Source organism: Scyliorhinus canicula, chromosome 1 (genome assembly GCF_902713615.1).
Source record: "Scyliorhinus canicula chromosome 1, sScyCan1.1, whole genome shotgun sequence".
Lineage (NCBI taxonomy): Eukaryota > Metazoa > Chordata > Chondrichthyes > Carcharhiniformes > Scyliorhinidae > Scyliorhinus > Scyliorhinus canicula.
In genome coordinates this window covers 222,447,983-222,474,127 of record NC_052146.1, presented here as the reverse complement: position 1 = coordinate 222,474,127, position 26,145 = coordinate 222,447,983, and the positions used below count along the sequence as shown (strand labels likewise).

The window sequence follows — 26,145 nt, the reverse complement described above, 5'->3', positions numbered from 1 at the left end:
CTTATTCACACAGTTGCTTTGAGAAAACGCGAACGATCTTAGCTAATTGAGTTATACAGTGATAGGTGACCAGTTGTCACCTCAGGTAAAGTGGACTTTCTTAGGATGTTCCTGTTCCTTTTTGTGTATTCATTTGAGTATTTAATCAAGTATTTGAAGCAAGTATATGGTGAAAGCATATGGATTTTTCATTCAGTTATTTACCAATCAAAGTTGCTTTCAGTAGGCTTTGAAAACTAGATGGACTTCTGATGTGTGAAACTGTCTTGAAAATGAACCACCACCAGCAGCGGTAAAATAGTCATAATTTTGTTAAATCATATTGTTGGAAATTTTTGTTTAATTTGTGTGAAATTGAAAATTTAAAAAATGTTCCAGTTATGGACTGTTGGGATTGAAGCCTCATGAAAAAGGGTAACAATTCAGAGGTACTCCCACCACCAATTTTATATATATTCTGGACCTCGGGCTGCATGATTTCTTTCACTAACTAACAGTTGTTTTGAGTGCTTCAAAACAGGAGTCAGGTTAATAATTTAAGATATATAAACATGCTTATTTTATTTTGCCAGTTGTCACATTATACAATCATTTCAACATCTAAGCATCAGTGAATTTAATGATGAGCAAATTTTAGGAAGCTCAGTGACTACCAGAATAATCATGTGAATGTAACTAAGTGTACCATCATTGTTTCAGCTTTTGGTATAATGTCCTGAAGCATATGTTGTGAATTTCCTCATGTATATTGCATTGTTCGGAACATGTTTGGATGAATGGAGGCTCTCACCCACAGTTTCCCCATCTTGAGTTCCTAATCTCAGCCAACTGTTTTAGAGCAGCCAATTTTATCCCAAAGTTGAGGCGGATCCGATGGTGAGTCATCAAGTGCCAATTTCATGCGGCAGAATAGGTTTTCAAGCAGCTAGCAGCCCTGAGTGCCTCATGGATCATTTCCTTACTTCCAAAGCCAGCATTATGAAATTTTGGAGGAAATCTTGGAGGTGCTGGAATCTGAAACAAGAACAGAGGTTATTGGAAAAACTCAGCAGGTCTGGCAGCATCTATCAGGAGAGAGTCTTAACATTTGACTGCAGCTAGCAAAGAGCTAAGGAAGGGAGAAATTAATGTCATGATTAAGAGGGAATGTTTAAGAGTGGCGCACAGTCTTGTGTTGTCGTTCAAAAAGGCTTTATGGAAACAAAGGATCCTGAGAAGTGCAAACTTTAGGGAAGTCTCCTTCTTTTTTAATTTAGAGTACCCAATAATTTTTTCCAATTAAGGGGCAATTTAGCATGGACAATCCATCCGTGCTGCACATCTTTGGGTTGTGGGGGTGAAACCCACGCAAACACGGGGAGAATGTGAAAACTCCACACGGACAGTGACCCGGGGCCGGGATTGAACCTGGGACCTCAGCGCCGTGAGGCAGCAGTACTAACCACTGGCCGTACCGCCAGTCTTGAACTATTTCCTAGCTATCCGCCTCATGGGCTTCTATCTGGAGATAGCTTTTTTGTAACTTTTCCAAATTATTGCAGGCTATCTTTCCTGCCGCCATATTTGGCAGTAATTTGTGGGCCATTGGTTTGCAAACTTGCAATTCTTGCAATGGGGCACTTTTAAATTGTGATCTCCCAACTGGAACAACATGGCGGTGAGACCAATATTTAAGATGTGACTTTGTTGTGTCAGAGTTGGAATGTGAGTTCGCAATTCCCCATGCAGTGTGATCTTAATCTTCAGCAGCCTTGCTGGAGGATGTGTGAAATTTCTATTAAAGGAAAGTGAGAAAATTAGAACATGTTACAATCTACACTGTTGCCTGCATCTCGGAATAGCATTGCAAATAGCCATGGTGATTTAAAAAAAAATCCTATTCACTTTTAAATTAATTAATGAATAACTATGTAAATCTTTTAAAATTTGACATTAGTTAGGGAAGGGTGTGAGGCACTGATGGTAATGGGATAAATATTTCTTACAAAAGTGGGTGAACGAGCAGAAAGAAAGAGTGCAAGACTGAGACCAGAGGGATTAATTCACCTGATGCACAATGGGCGAAGGGCTGCGTTTTGTGCTGTAAAACTCTATGACTTAATTTAAGGTTTGTAATTGAAAGAAAGACAGGGTTTTAATGTACCCAAGATGCCTCATAATGACGCAAGAAGGATGCCAACTTTTAATTAGGGGATTCTATGCATGTATGCATAGCATATATGTACAGTAAGAAGTCTTACAACACCAGGTTAAAGTCCAACATGTTTGTTTCAAACACCAGCTTTCGGAGCACTGCTCCTTCCTCAGGTGAATAAATGGTACCTCCTCATTCACCTGAGGAAGGAATAGTGCTCCAAAAGCTAGTGTTTGAAACAAACATGTTGGACTTTAACCTGGTGTTGTAAGACTTCTTACTGTGCTCACCCCAGTCCAACGCCGGCATCTCCACATCATAGCATGTATGTAAACACACAATTGTGGTCACTAAGATTGGTAAACTACAAACACATTAGCTGTGTGGGAATATGATCTAGTGGCAATAACAGAAATGTAACTTAAGAATGGTGATGACTGGCAGTTAATATTCAAGGATACAAGGTGTTCAAAAAAGATAGGGAAGGAAAAAAGGGAGGTAGCACGGTGGCACAGTGGTTAGCACCACTGCCTCACAGCGCCAGGGACCTGGGTTCAATTCCGGCCTTGGGCACTGTCTGTGTGGACTTTGCAAGTTCTCCCCGGGTTTCCTCCAGGTGCTCCGGTTTCCTCCCACAATCCCAAAGATGTGTGGGTTAGGTGGATTGGCCATGCTAAATTGTCCGAGTATCCAAACGTTAGATGGAGTTACAGGGATGGGGGAGGTGAATGGACCTGGGTAGGGTACTCTTTCAGAGGGTCCGTGCAGACTTGATGGGCTGAATGGCCACCTTCTGCACTGTAGGGATTCTATGATTCTATACCGATTAGGAGGAAAAGGATATCTTGGGGGCAAAGGCAGAATCCATTTGGGGAACCAAAAAGGGGATAATCATGCTACAGGAAGTATTGTATAAGTCTCCAAATACTGAGAGTTAGAGGTGTAAGTTCTTCAAATGGGAACCAAACCAATTTTAAGTTGTGTGGAAGTTAAAAGGAAAATAAGACTGGTAAAAAGAGGATATGGGAATAGAATGGTAGTTAGCAAAGAAGAAAATCCCCCAAATGTTAGGCTGGCATATAATAGAAAGTGGGTAGTAAGAGGTGGGGTGGGCTATTTGGGATGAAGTGGATGTTACATACTTATAACTGAAGACCATTAAAAAATAGGAGCAGGAGTAGCCTATATGGCCCGTTTAGCCATTCAGTACAATCATCTGATCTTTGGTTTTAATTCCACTTTCCCATCATTGCCCATTTACCCTGACTCGCTAAGAGACCAAACGCCTCCAAATTAGAGGTACAGAGCAATACTGGAATACTTAATGAATACTTTGTATCGGAGTTTACTCAGGCGAAGGATGCTGTAAAAATACCAGTAGAAGTAAAGATGGTAGTGGTACTGGATGGAGTGAAAATTGATGGGAAGGATGTACTGGAAAGGCTATCTATGCTTCGGCAAGAAAAGCCACCTAGTCTGTATGGCTTGCATCCCAGGTTACTAAAGGGAGCAGAGGTAGCAGAAGAGCTTGCCATTATCTTCCAATCTTCCCTAGAGAACTGGAGAGTAGCAAATGTAACACTTGTATTCAAGAAAAGATGTAAGGACCTTCCACATAACTACTTGCTGGTCAGTCAGTTGTGGGGAATGTTTTAGAAACAATAATCAGGAAAGAAAAGTCAACAGGTGCTTGGAGAGGTATGTGTTAATTAAGGATAGCCAGCATAGATTTGTAAACGGCAGATCATGCCTGACAATACAATATTTTGATGAAATAACAGAGAAAATTTATGAAAAGAAAGCAATGGATGTTATCTACAGGACTTTTAAGAATTTGTTTGGCAAAGTTCCACATAAAAGGCTGGTTGACAAAATTAAGGCTCATGGAATAGGAGGGCCAGTGTCAACCTGGATTAACAAGTGACTTAAGGGCAGAAAGCAATTAACCGTGGTAAATGGTTAATTCTCAGACTGGAGGGTGGTAGACAGTGGTGCTAAGACCACTACTTTCTGATATCCATAAATGACTTGGATAGTGGAACAGAGAGTAAAATTTCAAATTTGTCAATGATTCCACACTGGTGTTGTGGCTGACAATGAGACTGATACCAATGAACTGTAACAGGATTTAGGTCAGAAGAGTGGCAGATGGAATTTAATATAGAGAAGTATGAGGCACTGCAATTTGGCAGAAGCAACAGGGAAAGGCAATATAGACTAACTGGCACAGTTTAAAGGAGTGTACAGGGACCATGGACTGGGGGTTCATGTGCATGGATCTTTGAAGATGTCAGTACATACTGAGAGAATAGTTAGCAAGGCATCTGGATCTTGGTCTTCATAAATAGAAGGAGTGAGTAGAAAAGCAGGGAAATTATACTGAAACTCTCTAAAACTCTGGTTAGGCCACAACTCGAGTATTGCATCCAGTTCTGATCACCACACTTGAAGGATGTGTGGGTCCTTGGAAGGGTGCAGAGGAGATTTACCAGAATATTTTCCAGGATGAGGTATTTTAGCCAGAAGCTTAGATTGGAGAATCTAGGGTTATTCTCCATGGAGTAAAGAGGATTGAGGGAAGATTTGATGGAGGTATGCAAGATTAAGACATGTTTAGGTAAGGTAGACAAAAAACACTGTTACTTTTAGCTGATAGTTCAAGGATTAAAGGGAGATTTAGGGCGCAATCTTCCCAAAAGGGAACAAAGTTCCCGAGCGAGCGCGTTTAGCCGCATGTTTCCTAGCACTCGCAGTGTAGAGAAACACGTGGCTATTCAACGCGACTCGCTTTGAATAAGGGGCCTAAACGGGGAACGTGCGGCCTAGGCGGTACATAGACCCATCTTTTACAATGGGGAGCTCCGCTCACCGCCCTTTTAGAAAGAGTTGGAGTCCTCATAACCCTCTGAAAGAAAGATTTTTGCTTTACCTCCGTTGTGAGTGGGCAACCCCTTATTTTTAAACAGTGACCTCTAGTTCTAGATTCTCCCACAAGAGGAAACACCCTCTCCACATCCATCCTGCCAAAACTCCTCAGGATCGTGTATGTTTCAATCAAGTCGCCTCTTTTCTTCTAAACTCCTGAATGCAAGCCTAGCCTGTCCAGCCTTTTCTCATAAGACAGCCCACCCATTCCAGGTATTAGTCTGGTAAATCTTCTCTGAACTGCTTCCAATGTAATTACATACTTCCTTCAATAAGGAGACCAACTGTACACAGTACTACAGTTGTGGTCTCACTCGTGCTCTGTATAACTTCTGTATTCAATTCCCCTTACAATAACTGATAATGTTCCATTAACTTTCCTAATTACTTGCTGTATGTACCATTTGCAATTCATGCACTAAGACACCCAGGTCCCTCTGCATCGCAGAGTTCTGTAATCTCTCACCTTTTAGATAATATGCTTCGCTTTTATCCTTCCTGTTAAAATGGACAATTTCACATTTTCCCATATAATACTTCATTTGCCAGATCTTTGCCCACATCTATATCTTTTTGTAACCTTATATATTCTTCATAATTTACTCTCCTACCTATCTTTGTATTACGACTCTATGTAAGCATCAAAGATTTAATGTCGTTTTACAAGTCTTTTCCTTCAGAAATGGAGGATTTCCAACTAGTGTGACGAGTTTTTTTATTATACAGAGAAGCAAAGGATGCGATTATTCTTCACCCAGTGGAGAAACAACTTCCGTTCAGCATTTAAAAAAAATCTTGTCTGGTAATAATGAAGCTAATTCAAATTTCCAAATTGTGTCTCAGGAAAAATGCCATAAAATCCTGAACTATGATAGATGCAATTGTGTAAGTCTCCTCAAAACATTATGCATAATATTATGAATACAAGTGCTCTTTAATGAGGAAATGTAATGTATACAAGAATACAAAAGCTTAGATTTTTCCAAACAAAGCAAGGTTTTGTTTACAAGAATTGAGTATTTTGTTTGAGTCTAATGTAGTGTTCAGATCTATTCATGACTCTTCCGATGCTGTCAGTCACTCCAGCAATTTCCTGTTTCCTGATCCCTACCATCTCCTCTTTCCCATGGACATCCTAAGCCCTGTCCTCCACCAGGATGGTCTTGGGTATCTCCACATCTTCCTTGAACAGAAGTTCAACCTGTCTCCATCCACCACCAACCTACTCCACTTGACTGAACTTGCTCTCACATTGCACAACTTCTCCTTTTAACTCCACTCACTCCCTCCAAATAAAAGATTTGTCTCAAAGGATGCCCACAATGGTTTCAGGTATGCCTGCCCTTTTATGTGATATGTAGAACATTCCTTGTTCTGGTCCTACTCACGCCCCCTCCCTTACCTCTTTATCCAGTACACTTCTGACCGTATTGATGCTGCTTCATGCTCTTGTTTAGAACTGAAGAACCTCTTCCAGCTTGCTTCTGATTTCATACCTATTCACACCTTCACATGGTCCATCTCAGAGCCTTCACTTCCCATCCCTGTTGTTCGCTGTCTCTGTTTCTGGGGGTTAGCTATCAACAAATATTAACTATAAGCCCCCTAACTCCCACAGCTACTTGAGGACAATTGCTTACTGGAAGAATTCATCTCCATTCTGTTCTGATGATGCAACTTTCCATACCAGCCCTTCTGATAGCACTTCCTTTTTTCTCAACTGAGGAATCTAGGCTACCATGTATGATGAGGCCCTCCAACATATCCAACCAATTTCCCATACTTCTGCTCTCACTTCTTCCCATTTCTCCCTAAGTAACAATAGAGTTCCCCTTGTCCCCACCTTCCACCCCACCGCATTCACCAAACCCTCCTTCGCCATTTCTGCCAACTTCAGTGTGATGCCGCCACCAAACAAATCTTCCCTTCCCTGCCCTTTCGGCATTCCAAAGGAAGACTGTCGCAGCAGCTTGATCCACTCCTCAGATATCCCCAACACCCCATTTTTTCACACAAAAGTGTGGGAAATGCAACAACTGCCCTTTTACCTTCTTCCTTGCCCTCCAATGCCACAAACACTCCAAGATGAAACGGTGATTTATGTGTACTTCTTTCAGTTTAGTGCACTGTATTCGCTGCTCCCAAGAGACCAAATTCATATTGGATGACCATTTTGTGGAACATCTCCATTTAGTCACCTGTCATTTTAATTCCCCACTTTACTTTCATTCTGTCCTCTGCCTCCTGCAGGGCTACAATTAATCTCAATAAACAGTGCCTCATCTTCTGTTCATGCACTTCAGAAACATTCCATTGCATGTTTTCTCGTGCTTTTGGTTTTGAGCAGGAGCTGTTCGTTATTCTACTACCCACAACACTTCGAGACACTTCTTTTCTTTCTTTACTTGTCCCTTTGACTCTACACCACCTACTCTTTTATCATTCAACCTTCCTTCGTCCTTATCACAGGCCTACCTTTTTATTCTTTATTCCCAATCCCCCATTTCACCTGCTTAAAACCTATTACGTTTCTTACTTTTCCCAGTATTGATGAGAGGTCATTGACCAGAAACATTAACTCTGTTTCTCTCCTAGATGCTGCCTGACCTGCTGAGCATTTCCAGCATTTGTGGTTTTTAGTTCGGTTTGATTTCTACAGTGATGGGAATAGGGTGGAAACTGAAAAAACTATCAGCAGCAGCAATCAACAATTTATCTCCTTAAACCTAAAGTGACTTTCATGGAAATTAATTAGTGATTAATTCGGACATTTTAACAGTTCTGCACTTTAAAACACTATCATCTCGACAAATACATGTATAGGAACATAGAACATACAGTGCAGACGGAGGCCATTCGGCCCATCGAGTCTGCACCGACCCACTTAAGCCCTCACTTCAACCTTAACCCAATAACCCCTCCTAACCTTTTTGGACACTAAGGGCAATTTAGCATGGCCAATCCACCTAACCTGCACGTCTTTGGACTTGTGGGAGGAAACCGGAGCATCCAGAGGAAACCCATGCAGACACGGGGAGAACATACAGACTCTGCACAGATAGGGAATCGAACCTGGGACCCTGGCGCTTTGAAGCCACAGTGGCTGGGTATAGAGGGATACGGCACAAGGACATGCTGAGGGTTTTGACCAAGGATGGATCATGACCGGTACAGACTTGGAGGGCCGAATAACCTGTTCTTGTGCTGTATTGTTCTTTGTTCATATATGCACATAAGGGAGACAAAATGTGCTTTGACTGATTATTCAAGATAACTAATCATGGCTTTTTAAAAGCAGCTTTTTCCTCCCAATCCAATGTATTCTCTTTAAAGTTTAAGGATAAACCTTTATGTACATGGCTGTAACTTTGAATGGTATTGTTAGTTAAAGCTGCATTTTTAGTTATTTTGGTAGCCCGGTGGTAAGTCATGGAAAAGTATATTGTTATGGAATCAAACACTTTCACGCTATTTAGCAAAACTTGCATGGAACAACGTTGTTTCATTTTTCCTAATACTAATATTTCCTATCTTTATTCTCTGACCCTTTTGTGTGCCCTAACAAAAATTATGTTTGTTCCATCAAGATGTGGCAACCTTTGTAACCATATAAAATGTTGACAATCGTAGAATGATAAAGCACTTAAGTTCAGTCCAACTCTTTTGGTCAACAGAAATAACCAAGTAAACTAAATCAAATAAACTGAGGGACAGATTAAAGGGACAGTTCCTTAAAGGGAAACAAAAAGTGAATCACAAATGAGACTTGAAACATCAAACGCAAAGGTGATTAGAGGGGTCAATAAGGCACCCCAGCCTCTGTGGCGCCCAGTGGGTATGGAAGGTCTCGAGGGTCCCAGTGGGACACCCGGCCACAAATGTAGCCACGGTAGAGGGGCAGACAGTCGGGTGGGATTGCTCCCTCACGCCCGCTGCCTGGATCTGTTGATGGCAAGTTTTGCCAGGAGCAGGTTCACAAGGAGACCTTCCTCCTTCGCTGCCCCTCTCCACACCAGGTGCCGTAGATCAGCATTTGGTACGTCACAACAAAGAATAACATTTAAGGCTATGGCCAAGTGTTGGCAAATGTGATTAGGCAGGTAGGTCAGGTGTTTTTCATGCATTAGTGCAGACCTGATGGGCCAAAGGGCTTCTTCTGCACTATTATTCTGTGAACTACCCTGGTACAATCTAGGAAATGCGGAGAGTCTGAAGGCATGGGAGAAGAGTTGTTGCTGCAGATATGGTGTAGAAGGATTAGTGTGCTTCAGAATTTAGTGTGGACTTTTATCCACACTTCCAAAAGCAACCCAGAAAAGGAAGACTTAATGCTGTCTGTACACCTACAGAGCTGAAAATAGGATTAAGTACTCTTGTGCAAATAAAGAACTCAGCCTTAGGCAGCAAAGAATTCCTTAACCAGGAACCACCAAGAAGTTCAATCAATACAATCTTAAACACTCACCTTTGTTACGGCTGAGCATTTTATACCAACCTTATTGAAGTTGGTTTAAGAATCTACATTTATGGAACTGCTGGATTATTCTTAGAATATTGGCTCAAAAACAAACAAATGTATTTGATAGTTAATGACCCAATCATGCATACAAAAGAGTACAGGTTTAATCTGTTTTAATCTTGTATAGTGAAACACTGCTTGTCCGAACAATTCAGGACCAAGCAACATTTGGACCAGCAGTTTGCTTGACTAACAGTTTTTGATGCAGAATTTCATTTCTTGCATGCTTTTGGCTATAAACAAAACAGACTAGTGTGAATTGTTTTTTAAGTTTTAAATTGAAAGCACTGTCAATATAGTCAGTGGTTAAAATCAACAAAAGGAGTCAGACCTAGGATATGGAGAGAGAGTTTGTATTTACATATTACATTACTAAAGGGGTACGGCAGAGCAACAGCCGACACTGTTCCATTCCTCTAATGCTGTTGTGTTAATTCAATTCCTCTTTTCTGACTTCATTCCAACTCCTTTTCATTTTGATTATTAAACTTGAAACAATTTCTTGGCATCCCATTAGGCATTGCAGTAGTCACATTTCAAATATTATCGTTCCTCTGCTGCATGTGATGGTCTTATTCTAGGTTCTAGAGGAATTTTACTTACAAATGGTTGTACATTTTACAGCTACAAAATAAACTAAAAATGACAAAAGACAAGTGTTCTTTGAAAGCTGTGTTCATTTGGGCCACTGAATGTGTGGAACATTTAGATTATCAGTGTTTTATGTATGTAGGAGAATACTTTTACATGGACAGTCATGTGTATAAACAACATTAAAATACTGTACCCGGGGACATCAATAATCAAACCCTGATAATTCTCTGCTGTAAATATGTCTGAAGACAGCCACTAGAATTATGAGTGATGTGTAGCAGGCTTAATGGCAATCAGTCTGTTTGAACTAATGCTGTTCCAGTGATGTGCTTGCTGTTGCTTAACACTTGACCTTTTTTGTTTCTTTCTCTTTCTCCTTACTCCTTTGGTGTTCCACACTATTGCCTTTTTTTTTAAAATCCAACACCTGTCTCCAGTCCTGGAGTTCTCACCACATAAACTGATCACAGAGCATGCTCCTGCTGTCAAGTATTCACCTGTGTCATTTATTTTACGTTCTTAGTAAATCTGTGTCATGTTTTAGACAAACAACTATGTGTACACTGTCTCTTTTTAGGCAAGCTGGATACACTGGAATGAACCAAAGTGGTATGATGGGCTCTAGCTCCCCCTACAGCCAGTCTGTGAATAACAGCTCTGTAATGATGAACCCTCAGACTACTACTTACAACATGGCATCCAGCATGGTGAACAGCTCCTCAGGTAATATACATTTAAAGTGGGCAGAATTATATTTTTGAAAAGCACATCAGTGTTCTTTCTAAAACAAAAAGAGACGGTTCATTTTAACGAAGCATAATAAAATAAATGTTTGACCAATCGTTCTGTCTTCTGACAATTCACAGGTTGTAAGTAAGTAAATTAACAAAATTCACAAAAATTAATTTTCAAAGTTACAGGAATGAGCACAAAAAAATGCACTGATCAAAGACTCCTCCCGTTAGCAGATTGTGAACTTATTATTTCTGCGAATCTAATTTTATTGACCCAACAATTTGAGAATTTTCCTCCTTTTACAGATTTTTATTCCTTTAATTTCTCTTTGAAAGGAATTATGTTTTTGCTCGGAGTGTAGTTCACTGATGTTTTCCAGTCTGGCACCTATTCTAAGAGATGGTTTTCATGTGTGAGCCAGGAGACAGACGTGACGTGCTAATTTACGCCAGCTATGCCCAAAGCTGTCCTTACCCGATGTTCATGTACACTAATGGTGCTCACTGGGTCATGATCAGGAATCGAAAGCTGACTAACTTTTTTTTCTCCGGTCTTTACCCAGGGGCATTAGGCCAGTTGTAGGCTCTCCGGCAGTATTCTGACTCAAATCAATTAACTTGGCACACACTGGAGATTGAGCTTGGCACATTACTGGACTGTGTGATTCAGTTTAACTAGTTGAGCAAGAATTTGCTCTATTTAATTCCCTACTTTACTCTCTTTATTCCTCGCTGTTGCTTTTTTTCGTAGCCTTTTTAAAAGGAATTATAATGGACATCTCAGGGTTACCAGCTTCCAATAATTCCCTCAAAAGAACCAGGAAGGAAAAAAAAAGAAATAATTGCATTTCACACTTAAAATCCTCAGAATACAGCCAATGTATTTACTTTTGAAATGTAGACATTGTTCTAATGTAGGCAACACAGCAGCCAATTTGCATGCAGCAAGCTCCTGCAAACAACAATGTAAACATTACTGGATGATTTTTTTTCCTTGGGTGGAATGAGGAGTAAATATTGGCCAGGATACCAGAGATAGCTCCCTTGCTCCTCTTCAAATAGTGCCCTGGGATCTTTTACAGCTAAGTGAGAGAGTTGACGGAACATCTGAAAGACAGCTTCTCTAATAGTACAGCACTTCCTCAGTCACGCACTGGAATGACAGCCTAGATTCTTGTGCTCAGGTTCTGAAGTGAGATTTGAAGCCAAATCCTTCTGGCTCAGAGTTGAGAAACTATGGATGTGGTGTACTTCAGTCCCTTATGAAAACACAGTTATGCCCATGTACATTGTAAAAGGCTTCAGCACATTAAATGAAGGAATTAAACAGTAGCTGCTAGAGGCAGGCATTTTCCATTAAAGTCTGCATCTTACTAAGGTTAACAAGGTGTAGTGGGTGGAAATGCTGTGTGGGAAATGTGCTTCAAATTTTACAGTCGGGGCTTGGCTCTCTAAGGATGCTTGGTTTAAAACATTTAAAATGGCACTGGTGGGCTAATTTGGATCTCTGGGTTATCCTGCTCTGTAAAGGTGTGTGCAGTTAAACCACAATAAAGAAGAATGATCCATAAATGTACCATGTCACCAGATTTAAACAACTTAGAAGTAAGATAGCTGCAAAAAATATTCTGAAGTTAACTATCTTCACTTCTGATGCCAGTGTTTTTTTTTCGTTCTTGGGATTTAGCCATTGCAGGTAAAGCTTGCATTTATTTCCCATCCCTAATTGCCTTGAGTGAGCCGCCATATTGAACCAATTGAGTGGATGTGATGTAAGTAACCCACAGTGCTGTTGGGAAATGAGATCCAGAAATTTGACCAAGCAATGATGAGGTAATGGTGATATGTTTCCAAGTTGGGATTGTGTGACTTGCCAGGGAACTTGCAAATGGTAGTGTTTTCATGCACCTGCTGCCCTTTCTCTTCTTGATGTTAGGTGGTGGAGGTTGCATTTTTGGAAGGCTTGTTAAAGAAGAAATCTTGACGAGTTGCTGCAGGACATCTTGTAGCTGGTATACGCTGCAGCCACAGTGTGCCAGTAATGAACGTGGTGCCAATTAAGTGGCCTGCTTTGCTTTGGATTCTGGGGTTTCTAGCCCTAAATGTGAATGCAAAATGTAAATGTTTTGGAAGTCCCATAGTTCAAGCACATCCTAACAATGAAGATTCTTGCCTTTAGTCTAACCTTCGTTCTTGGATCATCTATACCCCATATGTCAAGCAAGGCAGCACACCTGCAACTGGGGATCTGCATATCTACCCACTGTCAGACAATAGGCTAACAAGAGCAGCTTCCAGAAAGGAGCCAGTTTGTGCATCATTAAAGTTGGAGAAATCCCATATTGGAGCACAGAAGCATATAGGAGCTTGCTTAGTGATGTTGATGCATCTACTGAAAAACACTTTTTACTCTGGTAAATTGAAAACATCATTAAATTTTACACTTCTAAATTGCTTTCTCTCCCCAAACGGAGTTTGATGAAAATAACTTGGTAGGAATCTTCATTTGTACCTGCCGATTTAAGAATGTTTGCGTAAAGCACATAGATAACGTAATACAGAATGAAAACCTATTAAAGCGTTGTATATTTCCATTAATCTTTCCTCTGGATTACATCTTGTAGCCATGACACATGAAGAATACTTAAACTGAAAAGTGAAGAATACCTCGAGGTTGAGTAATCTACATGCATACCACCTTGTCACTTCAGAGACATAAAGCCATTGTGGAAGTTCAAACATGATGAGCAACATGCTGTCATAAGACTGCATTAGATAGTAAAAGAAGGGGAAGTCATACATTATACTTATGTGCTTGTGTAACATTCTCAAACACAGACTTGTAACTTAATAGCATTTACAGCACCTTTTCCTGTTAAATCAGAAAACAGCATCAGATATTCTTTAAAGTAGAGAACCGATTAAGCAGACAAATACAGCAGATGTACAAAAGCATCCTACTAACAGCCATTAGCTGAGTAATTGCTTTTCAGTATTGAGGTAAAAATGTTGTCTAGGACACCAAAACTCCTCTTGGCTAAATACATGAAGCAGTAGAACAGGTGCATGAGTTAATTTAGTCTCATTCAGAGGATGGTGTGCCTAACAATGTAGAAGTGCCTCAGTACTTCACCTAGTCAACCTAAATAATAAATAAATAATAATACTGGTAACTTCGTAATTAATTCTTTGTCCACAAGGGACCATAGGCATCTCTCTCTGGTGTTATAGTACCCACTCCACATCAGGCATGGGGCTAGGCAAGGAGGTAGCCCTCCATGAACTACCACAGCCAGTGATTGAACCTTCAACAGTACGAATGGCAATCTCAACTTGATTGTACAGTTTTAAACAGTGGGCAGGAACAGAGTAACCTGTACATGCATATGCAACAATCTTTGAAGTTGTCAGGACATATTGAGAGACTAGTTAACAAAGCAAATGGGCTCCTGTTCAGTGGATTAGATGGGAGGAATGGTAATTACATAGAATTACATAGAATTTACAGTGCAGAAGGAGGCCATTTGGCCTATCGAGTCTGCACCGGCTCTTGGAAAGAGCACCCTACCCAAGGTCAACACCTCCACCCTATCCCCATAACCCAGTAACCCCACCCAACACTAAGGGCAATTTTGGACACTCAGGGCAATTTAGCATGGCCAATCCACCTAACCCGCACATCTTTGGACTGTGGGAGGAAACTGGGACACCCGGAGGAAATCCACGCACACACGGGGAGGATGTGCAGACTCCGCACAGACAGTGACCCAAGCCGGAATCGAACCTGGGACCCTGGAGCTGTGAAGCAATTGCGCTATCCACAATGCTACCGTGCTGTATGTAGGATGACAGGGAAGGTTTTGGATGACAGGGAAGATAGAACGTGGTGAAGCAAGTTTGAAGGGTGATGTGCACCATTTTTCTGATCTTGACCACGCAGTTATTTAGTCTGTCAGTGAGATCCCTCGAAGTAGGACGAGGGTCATTTCTGACAGGTGGAGTTCAAGGTCAGCACATGCAGCTGGCTAAAGGGATAGCCTAATAATTATAAGACAGCTGGATGTCAACAATGCCCAGTTGTGTTATTTCTCTCTATGGTGAAGCCCACATTGCAGTATGTTTTGTTCTGGCGCATGGGTCACAATATTGAGATCCCAGCAAGATCTGGAGCTGAAGTTAATCCTGTGCCATTTGCCAGCGGCTGCAATCAGACACAGGGCGAGAGAGGGATAGAGCGAGGGAGGTGGATGCTGCCAAGGAGCACTGCATGTGGATGACAAGCCAAGCCGCAACTCCAAACATCCATCCTCCCTGGTGAATGATCTTGGCTGACAAGGGATCATGCAGTTTATCTTTCTATGTTGCCACGGCAATGCTCTCTCTATACAGTTTCGAGGGTAGTGTTGACACGTAGAATAGTATCAGAGATTAGGCTTCTAGCACAGGACTGTCATCACCCTGGTCACAGATTAATGTCTCCAGATGCAGACATGTATGAATGGGAATGTCTGACTAAATCAAATTTTTCGAGGACATGACAAGGAAAATTGATGAGGGTGGTGTAGTGGATGTTGTCTATATGATTTTAGTACGGCATTTGACAAGGTTCTACATAGCAGACTGGTCAGAAAAGTAAAAGCCCATGGGATGCAGAGGAATGTGACAAGTTGGATCCAAAATTGGCTCAACAACAGGGAACAAAGGCGTAATCGTTGATTGATGTTTTTTCAAATGCAAAGTGGTTTCCAGTGGCATTCCACAGTATTAAGTACTTTGCTGTTCGTTGTATTGAATACAAAAAGCAGGGATGTAATCCTGGAACTTGATAAAACATTAGTTAGGCCACAGGTGGAATTTTGTGCGTAGTTCTGGTCACCACATTACAGGAAAGACAACATTGCTCTGGAGAGAGTGCAGAGGCGAATTGCAAGAATGTTATTGGGGCTTGAAACCTGCAACTACGAGGAAAGATTGGATAGACTGGAGTTGTTTTCCTTGAAACCAAGGGGGCTAATGGGCAACGTAATTGAGATTATGACGGACCTTGATAAAGTAGACAGGAACAACCTGTTTCCTCGAACGGAGAGGTCCCTTGCTGAGTGATTGGTAGAAGGATCAGAGGGAACATGAGAAAAAGTTTTTCACCTAGCAGGTGGTGGGTCTCTGGAATTCATTGCCTGGTTTGATGGTGGAGGAAGAAAGCCTCAATTCATTTAAAAGGTACCTGCATTCGAAGTTCTGGAACCTGCAAGGATACGGATCGGGTGTTGGAAGGTGGGATTAGAATGGGCAGCTAGGTTGTCTTTTTCCTTCAGCTGGTGCAGACATGGTGGGCTGAATGGCTCTCACTGTAACACAACTTTTGTGTGGTTTTATTGAATCACGCCAACTTTCCCGCCTGCCAGCAGAGTCTCCAGAATGGAAAATTCCATCCTGCAGCCTATGGGTGGAATTTTCCCACCCAGCCCAAGCATGTTTCATGTCAGGCGGGAGCAGAGAACCTAGTGGCAGGCAAAAAAATCCTAAACCCGTCGGCATAAAAATAGTTTGCAATTCTCTCACTGGCGACTCAGTTATCTCGCTGCCTGGTGCCGTTAACTCCATTTGCATTCATTTGCATCACATTAATGTTCATTGAACCAGCTGCTCACCGGAATCTCCTCACACCTTTCGATCTTGCTTCGCGCTAGCGGGAAATCATGTCAGCTTCAAACTTTAAAAATGTGTGCCGTTCATAAGTCGGACCTCTTGACTTCAAGGTGAGTGCAACATACATGGCCTACCTGCCATAGCGCTCTGCTTTTGTTGCGTTTGACATCAAACTGCTGCTGCGAGAGGGTCGGTTCCCTCATCTTTGCTAACGTTGTCTGCAAGGACACCACTGTTCTGTGGAACCCATGCACCCTACACTTTCAGACGCTGATCAGTACTGCACCCGGGGTTGGGGAGTGCAGGAGTCTTCTGCTCCCCATGGCTGACACCATAGTCCACAAGGACTCTACTGCTGTGGGACTCATGCAGAACTCCACTCTTACAGACTCAAATTTTGACTGAGGGCGGGATACAAGAGTAGGATGGGACATTGAATGCAAGGGGGCCAATGGGGAAGAAAGCTGTGCAAAGACTGAGGAGAAATGGCAAGGGTGAATGATATTAGGCAGAGGGGCAGGGAGGTGGAGGCGAATGATGAACAAAGGAAGGCAGAGGGGAAACCAAGGGGTGAGAAGGATGGAAAAGTGTATGAAACACTGATAAACAAAGGGGTCAAAGAGATATCACATCTTTCACTGGAAGAGGATGCACACAGACTTTGAAATAGGTGGGTCGGGGGAGGGAGGGGAATGTTGTTACTGTGGCATATTAGGGATGGTTCGCATGTGGGCTCTGAAGTCGGGAGGTATATGGTTTGAGATGGCCACTGTCATCTTAGTTCTCATGGAAAAGGGGAACTCTGTGAAGGTTAAATTCTTTATCCTGGGATTGCTGCTAGGAATCAGAGTGCAGACACTCCTGTTACGAAGTTGAACTGGGTTACAGATGACAGGCAGTCTAGGGGCTATGGGGGCCTCACAGTCGGAAGCCAGAGATAGGAGACAGTGCAGAAGAGCAACATCCATGCAGCAGGAGCAATCATTGAGAGCATTGTATACCACATCTGCAAGAGGGGCTATGTGCTCCACAGGAAAAAAGCACAGCTTTGTGTGCAGGGCTGTCCTACAGTCCCTGTCCTGGGCTTGGTCGGCTCTGTACTAACTGTAGGGGGAATGGTGATGGTCACTGTAGACATCCACTGCCTGTATGAAAATGAATTGAAAATCGCTTATTGTCACGAGTAGACTTCAATGAAGTTACTGTGAAAAGCCCCTAGTCGCCACATTCCGGCGCCTGTCCGGGGAGGCTGGTACGGGAATCGAACCGTGCTGCTGGCCTGCTTGGTCTGCTTTATAAGCCAGCGATTTAGCCTTGTGAGCTAAACCAGTCCTGTAGATTGGGAAGATATAATAAAGATGGGGGGTGGGATGTGAAACTTTCATAGAGGGGTCATCTTGACAGGTGACAAGGCAGCTAGACAGGGTGGTTAGAGATCCACATGTGGCAGGTGATGGAATTGGGAGGGAGGAGGGCAGCAGGTGGGGATAGGAATGGCTACCACAATGATGAGACACAGTATTATTGGGAAGGAAGGTGGACACCAGGAGGCAGTTCTACCTTCACATTGTGAGGTTCGAGGTAAATCTCAGGTCATGGGCAATGAGGGAATGAGCATCGAATTCTGTCCTGAAGCAGAGTTGAGGTGTCATCATGCAGTAGAGTGATGTTCACTGAATAAAAAGGTACCAGTGATCCTTTCTGGAAGTATTAAGACGCAGGACCGCTATGCTGAGCTACGGCGCTCCTTGTGATGCAGTCTCACTTTTTGCCACAACAAAAATGGACAGTATTCAGGTTAGTTACAAATGAGGAAGATCCCCTTGGCAAGAAGCAACTGAAAGCCAATCCTTTAATTAGTGCTGTTAAAGGGATACATATAACTTATTGGGTTACATCCGGTCACAACATTAAAAGAGTAAGCAGCAGGGTAGAACAGTGGTTAGCACAGTTGCTTCACAGCTCCAGGGTCCCAGGTTCGATTCCCGGCTTTTCTGTGATTGCACACCTGTTTTAACCCAACCACTATGCCTAGGTGCAGTCCCGAGATCCGCAGCGGAGGTGGAGGCAGCTGCTGATGGCTACATCCTGATGTCTGTGATGACCTTGATGGACTATCTCTGGTGACCGGAGGTCTGGAGGGCCCAGCCAGATAAATGTCTCCTGCTCGGCGGCAGAAGTGGCCTCGGCAGCCAATGCTTCTGGAGTGGGTGCAGAAATGGGCAGAGGGGGCTATGAGTGGCTGCATGCCCTTGGGGTGTCCTGAGAGGAGGCCCCTGGAGTGTCCGATTGATGCTCATCTTCCTTGTGGGTGTCAGAGGGCCCCGACCTGACTCGTGCAGGAGATGCTGCAAGTCAAGGTGCCCCACCTCCATTTTGCCTACACGCTGATAGTGCCCACCAGGCTGTGTGACCATGGAGTGCAGTGCCGAGCACATCCAACAAGGCCTGCTGGACAAAGCTTGGTTGCCAACCTTCCTGTGATGATCTCAAGGTGCTCACATGTCTAAGCTACGACATCAGACAGACGTGGGCAGACTCCTCCATTGTTTGCTCTAGTCTGCTGTGACTCTCGAATCTCTGTCTGATGTTCCCCCAAAAGTCGTTGCACCTCCACCATTAAGTTGGCAACCACTTCCGAAGGCTCAGCATCTGACTGGGACTTAGTGCATGCACCTTCAAGTGCCAGACAGCTGGGCTGTCCCCTCCTCTGACTGCTGTGGGGAGGTGGTCTCCAGAAAGTGATCCTGAGTCTAATTAAGAGCTGCATCCCACCAAGATGTTTGTTTCTGTGCTCGAGGAAGGCCTCGATCTGCTGGTGTCTAAAAACAGAGGATAGAGTTTTGGTAAAAGACTCACTGTGATTGTCAGGATTTGATGAAATGATGGAGCTGTGATCCATCCTCAGTTGTTGGGAAAAGCCAATCTCCCCTTCCCGGAGGAGTGATGCCTGTCCTCTCCAACAAGATCAGCTGCAGCCTCGAATTCAGATGGTGCATTGATCTCAGCCATCCTTCCCTTGATCTGGACTCGCTCACGTTTGATGTTGCCAGCTTGGCCAATATGAAGAGGAAAGAAAGGCAAGTGTTCAGAGGGGATGGAGTAGAGGTTAGGTAGAGTTTGAGCAACATGATAGATGGGATGGTGGTGATGTGAAAGTGTCCATGAGAGAATGAGTGTCGATATGTGTCCCTCGCTAACCGATTTGTGAGATCCGTGAAAAGAGTAATCGTTAGAGTGCATAACACCATGATAAAAGTTTGATACTGGAGGGAGTTCATAGAATCCCTATGTTGAGAGATGACTTTCACTAACAGAGTGGATGAGGTGAACAACACTGCACACGCAGCAGCCAACATCCGAACACCCAGAGGATAGGGCACAGCTCCAGGGACATGTCCAATGCCGGAGGGTGGGTGAGTGCCACGGGGAGGGGATCAGCACCCCTTGACCAGCAGTGCCAAGGTGTCTGTGTTCCAGTGGAAGGGCCAGTAAGCCGCCCTGCTCTGTCCCTGACACCCCAGGGGTCTCCGATGGCCCGGGTGCCGTTCCACCTAGTCCACATTTGTACTGAACGGCACTCGGGTGCAGCTTCTCTGTACTAAATTAAGGCCAGCCCCAATCACCAGAAACAAAAACAAAAAATGCTAGAAAAACCCAGCAGGTCTGGAATCTGGAGCGAGTCCAGAGAGCTAGCTTTTCAAGTCCATATGACTTCTTCGGACCAAAATGTTTAACGTTTTTACTTGTCCCAGTGTAACTTTTTTTTTTAAATTGCCACAATCTTTGTTGGCAACACTTCTAATAAAGTGAGAGTTTTTTCAGTGTTTATGCACTTGATAAACTCAAATGTCTCATCTGTAGTGTTAGTGAAGAAGGTTTGGGGACATGCTTTGCTCTAAATGTCATTCTTACTTGTGAACTGTCAGTTATAGTTGGATATTGCTGCATTAGATTATCACGCTCAGCAGTTGTTTTCAGTTTGACCCAGAGTGTGAGGTAAGCAAACTGCCATGCAGTCTGTGGGGGGAGAAGGAAGCGCATCGGGATGACCAAGTACTAAAATTACCACTCAGTGGTATCATACAGGAAATGCTGTGTGCCAGGCCGCAAGCTGCAGATCACTGTAGCATTTGCTTGTTAGTTCCTTTAACCAAGAGAAAATTACCCTCACAAGCACAGAATTTGACGGCAGTTTGTAGGCTCTGTGACAGCTTGGTTTGAATAGCAACTTGTTCATATTTGACAATGTCAAAGAAGTTTAGTATGTTGTTTAGAGATGTACTGGGCTAAATTTTCACCGAGTCGGGATGACTTGGGTGTCCTTTAAAAATGGCAGGTAGGTCCCGATTGCAGCATCCCTGACCCCATTCCTGGGGTTTCCAATTTTCAGAGGGATTGTTTGTTTGTGTGTGTGTGGGGTGGGGGGGCATACGTTGGCATGAGGGGCCAGAGGTGAGTGGGGAGCATGCGGTGATATGGACAGTGGGTTGGAGGGCTTTTCTGTTTTTATTATAACTTGGACAGTCTCGCAGCACTGAGGTAGGCATTTTAAGCAGTCTGCCTCCACACCCAGCGACTCTGACAGTTTTCCCAGGTCAGTTGGCCTGTCAGCAGACCTTACCTACCGCCCTCAGAATGAAAATCCTGTCATTGCGGGTAATCTCTCCCTAGGTGGGCAAGGTGACCTGGGAATTTTCCTGATTCCTGCTCGCTTCCTCAAGGATGAAAATCCAGCTCAGTAGCTTCTTTGGGTTCCTGTTCTTGATATTGAATCTATGCAACCCGGCCCCGGGTCACTGTCCGTGTGGAGTTTGCACATTCTCCCCTTGTTTGCGTGGGTTTTGCCCCCACAACCCAAAGATGTGCAGGGTAGGTGGGTTGGCCATGCTAAATTGCCCCTTAATTGGAAAAAATGAATTGGGTACTCTGAATTTATTGTTAAAAAAAAGATAGGACAAATAAGCTTACATTGGTTTGATGAACTTCACCGTGTTTCCTGTCAGTATTATATCACGTTGGTAGAAAGGAAATGGACACAGGATATAAAATAACGGATACAACTCTGAAGGGGGCGCAGAACCAAAAGGACCTAGGTGTATATATGCATGTCATTGAAGGTGGCAGGGCAGGTTGAGAGTGGTTAATAAAGCATACAGTATCCTAGGCCTTATTAATAGATTCATTGACTACAAGAGAAAGGAGGTTGTGTTGAACTTGGTTAGACTCTAGTCTGGCCACAGCTGGAGTTTTGTGTTCAGTTCTGGATGCTGCCCTTTTGGGAAAACTATGATGGCATTGGAGAGAATGCAGAAAAGATTCAAGAGAATGATTCCAGGAGTGAGGAACTTCAGTTCGGTAGATAGATTAGAGAAGTTGAATCTGTTTTCCATGGAGAAGAGAAGACTGAGAGGAGATTTGATAGAGGTGCTCAAAATCATGAGGAGTCTGTACAGAGCAGATGGGGAGAAACTGTTCCCACTCATGAAAGGATCAAGAATGACACAGATTTTAAGTAATTGGCAAAGGAAGCAAAAGTCACATGAGGGAAACCCTTTCACACAGCAAGTGGGTCAGGCCTGGAATGCACTGCCTGAGAATGTGGTGGAGGCAGGTTTAATCAAGGAATTCAAAAGGGAATTTGACTGCTATCTGAAAAGGAAGAATGTGCGGGGTTACAGGGAGAATGGTACTAGGTGAAGTGTTCATTCGGAGAGCTGGTGCAGACGCAATGGACCGAATGGCCTCCTGTGCTGTAGCAATCCTGTGATTGGTCAGTGGAGAAGTAAGAGAGGAATTTGGCTTTCATCACCCAATTCTTCCATCAACAAAAGAGTGGAACGCCTGGTACTGCTGACCATGCACCCAAGCAATCTTATCAGCTGATTAAATGTAGCCAACTAAAAAGAGCAAGATCTGAGCAATCATCAGTTCTGACTATTGAACCTATGACCTCCCAGTTTCGGGGTCAGCTAATTTTCTGGCTGACCAACATAGTTTAGATTCAGGTTTGTGAAAACTGGCTGTCAAATCCTCTCAGTGATTTGCTGTTTGTTTTCTCATTCTTTCTTACTTTACTGAGCCTGAGATTAACCTATGCTGAGGGACATCTGAATTTAAAGGCAGCATGTTTTGCTGACAAAGCTGCTTACATTCTGCACACAAGGCTTAGTTTTTTTCTGTAAGAACAGAAGTTTACACTTGAAAAAACACAGATGCCTGCATCCTTTGAAGGAATATGTGTAACAGGTTTCAGAAATTTGCCAGATTGACTTTTCATTCAAACCTTAATTTTTACCAATTCAATTAAGGGTTTATTTTTGTATGGTGAATTTCTATTCACATAACTGTTTAAAGGAAGGAGAGAGCGTAAAATACACAGCAGAGTTTCACAAATCCCAGTGGATGCTCCAGGAAAATAAGGTATTTGTTGGTACTAAATGAATCTCTGCTATAATGACTCAGTTTTGAGTAGGATGGTGTTCATTAATTATGAGTTTGAATTAAAAAGGTAGAAATTGTGCAGTAATTTTCAATAGAACCGGTTGGTGTTACACAGATGTATATATCGTATATCTGACCAGGTCATTCAAAATACTGCTGAGATTGCTGTAACAGAACACAAACATTGTATATTTTATAACACATATTGGACTTTTCATCCAGTTTTTTATTCCAGTATTCTATCCTGCAGGAATGGACTCTTTGCTAGAGGCAGTTCCATAGTCCATACTGCAGGTCCTTGCCCACCTGGCCATTCATTATGTCGGAGCAATATCTTTGGGTTTTTTTGGTGAACAATATCAGTGATTATAGGTTAAGTTTAGCTGTGGACTGTGCCCCTGTTCTCTGCTGAGGTCCCATGTATGCATATTTGAGTTGTCAAAGTTGAATTGAGTATCTGAGGTGGCGTCTGCAGCTAGGAACTGTGTCTCCCACAAGACATCGAAACAGTCATTTATGAAAGTCACCAAGAAGTTGCCCAAGAAGTAGAGAAAAACTTGGAAGCAAAGTTATTCTATTTGTATGTCCAGAGTGTTGAGCCAGGTTCATCCCTCCACCAGGATTCCATCCAAATCCATGAGTGTCATGAACTCCTTCATTGTCAACATTTTTGAGCGCATGCCTCTGAGGCTTTGCATCTTTTTCACTACAAGTGCAATGCCATCACAGCCAGGGAGACCCAGAGCAGCATTCTTCTTACGGTGCTGGGGTAACTGACCGAACACGCCATCTCTGAAGGCATGAAAGCGGTCGCCAAATACACCAACTCTGTTTAGGTCAACCATACTAATGATCAAAACAAACCAGCAGAGGCTTCTTGATAACTATGATGGGTAGAATCCTTGTCTGATTTATTTTTCGCACCATAGTAAAGGAGCAACCCACTTACTACAGTAGTTAACCATAATGTTGCCAATCAAACTTTTGATTGCCTGGATTATATGGCTTGTGATTATACGAGATGATGCTTATCCAGTCGGCCCTCATGAGATCAGTTTTTTAAACTATGTGCGTATTATTACGTACCACCTGAATTGGCCTTAAATTAGACTGGACGCAGTCCTAAGTCAGGTTAAAAAAAAGTTGCGGGCCAGGTTGACACCCCCACAAAGTGGAAGTAAATTAAATTCTAATGAAGTAGAGATACTAAATTCAAGGTAATAGCAAAACCGGTTTCGGTACTTTTCACGTAAAATTGGTATATTGCTATGAATGGAATGTTACTATGTATGGCACTAAGCATATCTTAAACTCAGAAGTTGTATGGTGTCTGTGCTGATTAAATTATTAGACCGATTCTTGTTGAGACCAGGTTCAATTTGCCAATGAATAACCTTACCTGTAGTAACCTTGAATCAGGAATTACAATCATCAATAATATTACTGATTGATCATGGATTTGCTAATTTCGACAAATGTTATCATTGAGCCACATACTTTAGTGGAAAAATTAATAAATTACTAACCATGCCAATTTGAACATTTACTGGTAAACTTCTACAGTAACCCTGGTTTCCTTACCTTTGCAACATTACATAGAATTTTTTTTAAATTTCCAATTAAGGGGAAATTTAGCGTGGTCAATCCATCTACCCTGCGCACTTTTTGGTTGTGGGATTAAGACCCACGCAGATACAGGAAGAATGTGCAAATTCCACACGGACAGTGATCTGGGACCGGTTTGAACCCGGGTCCCCAGCACCATGAGGCAACAGTGCTAACTACTGCACCATCGTGCTGCCAAGAAATTTTTCTTTTTAAAAAAAAACTGCTTGCTTCAGAGATGAAATGATGATTGCATCATTTTTGATTGCATCAAAATGGTAAAATCTGTACATTAAAAAAATTGTGCTCATGAAAAATGAACAACGAAAGAAAGCTTATAATAGGGCAGCACAATGGTGCAGTGGTTAACATTGCTGCCTGACGGTGCTGAGGACCCGGGTTCGATCCTGACCCCAGGTTACTGTCCGTGCGAAGTTTGTACATTCACCCCGTGTCTGCGTATGTCTCACCCCCCACAACCTGAAGATGTGCAGGGTAGGTGGATTGGCTACGCTAAATTGCCCCTTAATTGGAAAAAAATAATTGGGTACTCTTTGAAAAAAAATTTTAAAAGAAGGCTTATTATATGTTACGTAGTCTGCAGTTTATACTTGTATGTCCATGAGATTGCAATTTGCTAGCAACTTACTTTTGCCATAATTTTCAAAACACTGAGCTCCTCCAAAGAAATGGCACAATTCTTCAAATTCTGATGATAATACGTATTACTTGTGTTTGGCATAACATACTGAATCAGATTAAGTTCTGAAGCAGTCATACAAATTTGAAACGTTAATTTTGTTTCTTGCTCCACAGATGCAACCAGACCTGCTAAGACTTTCTAGTATTTTCTACTTTCATTTCAGATTTCCAGCATCCTAAATATTTTGCTTTTATTTAATTTTTCTTTTGCTATGGTGCGATTCTTAATTAAAATCAAGACTTTCCTGTTTGTGAGCATTTCAACTCATTGTGGATTGATTGGTACAGCCCTGGTTTAGGTTCTGCAGCAGGTTTTTCAGGATTCTACTGTATGGGTTTAATGCAATTTGTTTGATTCACAGATGTAGCAGACTTATTTCCTACAGTGCAAGGAAACGGCTTCATCCTAGTTTGATGTGCTTACATTAGATGAGAAACAAACACAACCTTCCGCCAAAATCTGAAAGGAAGAGCAAATAAAACTAATGGAAAATCCATTCACAGCTCAGCCACTACAAAACGATTACACAATGCACCCATGTAGGAACATGTTTTGCAAAATGATTCATTTTAATTACATCAGCCAGAGAGCAAGACTCTGGTGAATAAGCTGGCAAGATCTGTAGCATCAGTTTGCCAGTACTATAACATCCCTTGAGATCCAGGATGCAGACTGCCAAAACCACACTGTCTCTTACCTGTGTTCTCTGCAGTTGCATTTTAGGTTTATGTGAGTTTTGAACCAGTTGTAAATTATTTTGTGCACTACCTCTTTATGGCAGTGCCTTGATTGAAACTTTAGGACTGTCTTTATGTTCGTTGCTTAAAAGTACACACCC

At 42.5% G+C, this 26,145-nt stretch overlaps 1 protein-coding gene across 1 annotated transcript in view; it reads left to right on the top strand.

Moving 5' to 3' along the window:
* arid1b (AT rich interactive domain 1B (SWI1-like)) overlaps nucleotides 1-26,145 on the top strand; it is a 633,019-nt gene that overhangs the window by 529,936 nt on the left and 76,938 nt on the right. The window contains exon 11 of the mRNA XM_038808360.1: nucleotides 10,750-10,895. Within this exon, the coding sequence (XP_038664288.1) occupies nucleotides 10,750-10,895 (146 nt within the window). The remainder of the gene's footprint in view (nucleotides 1-10,749; nucleotides 10,896-26,145) is intronic.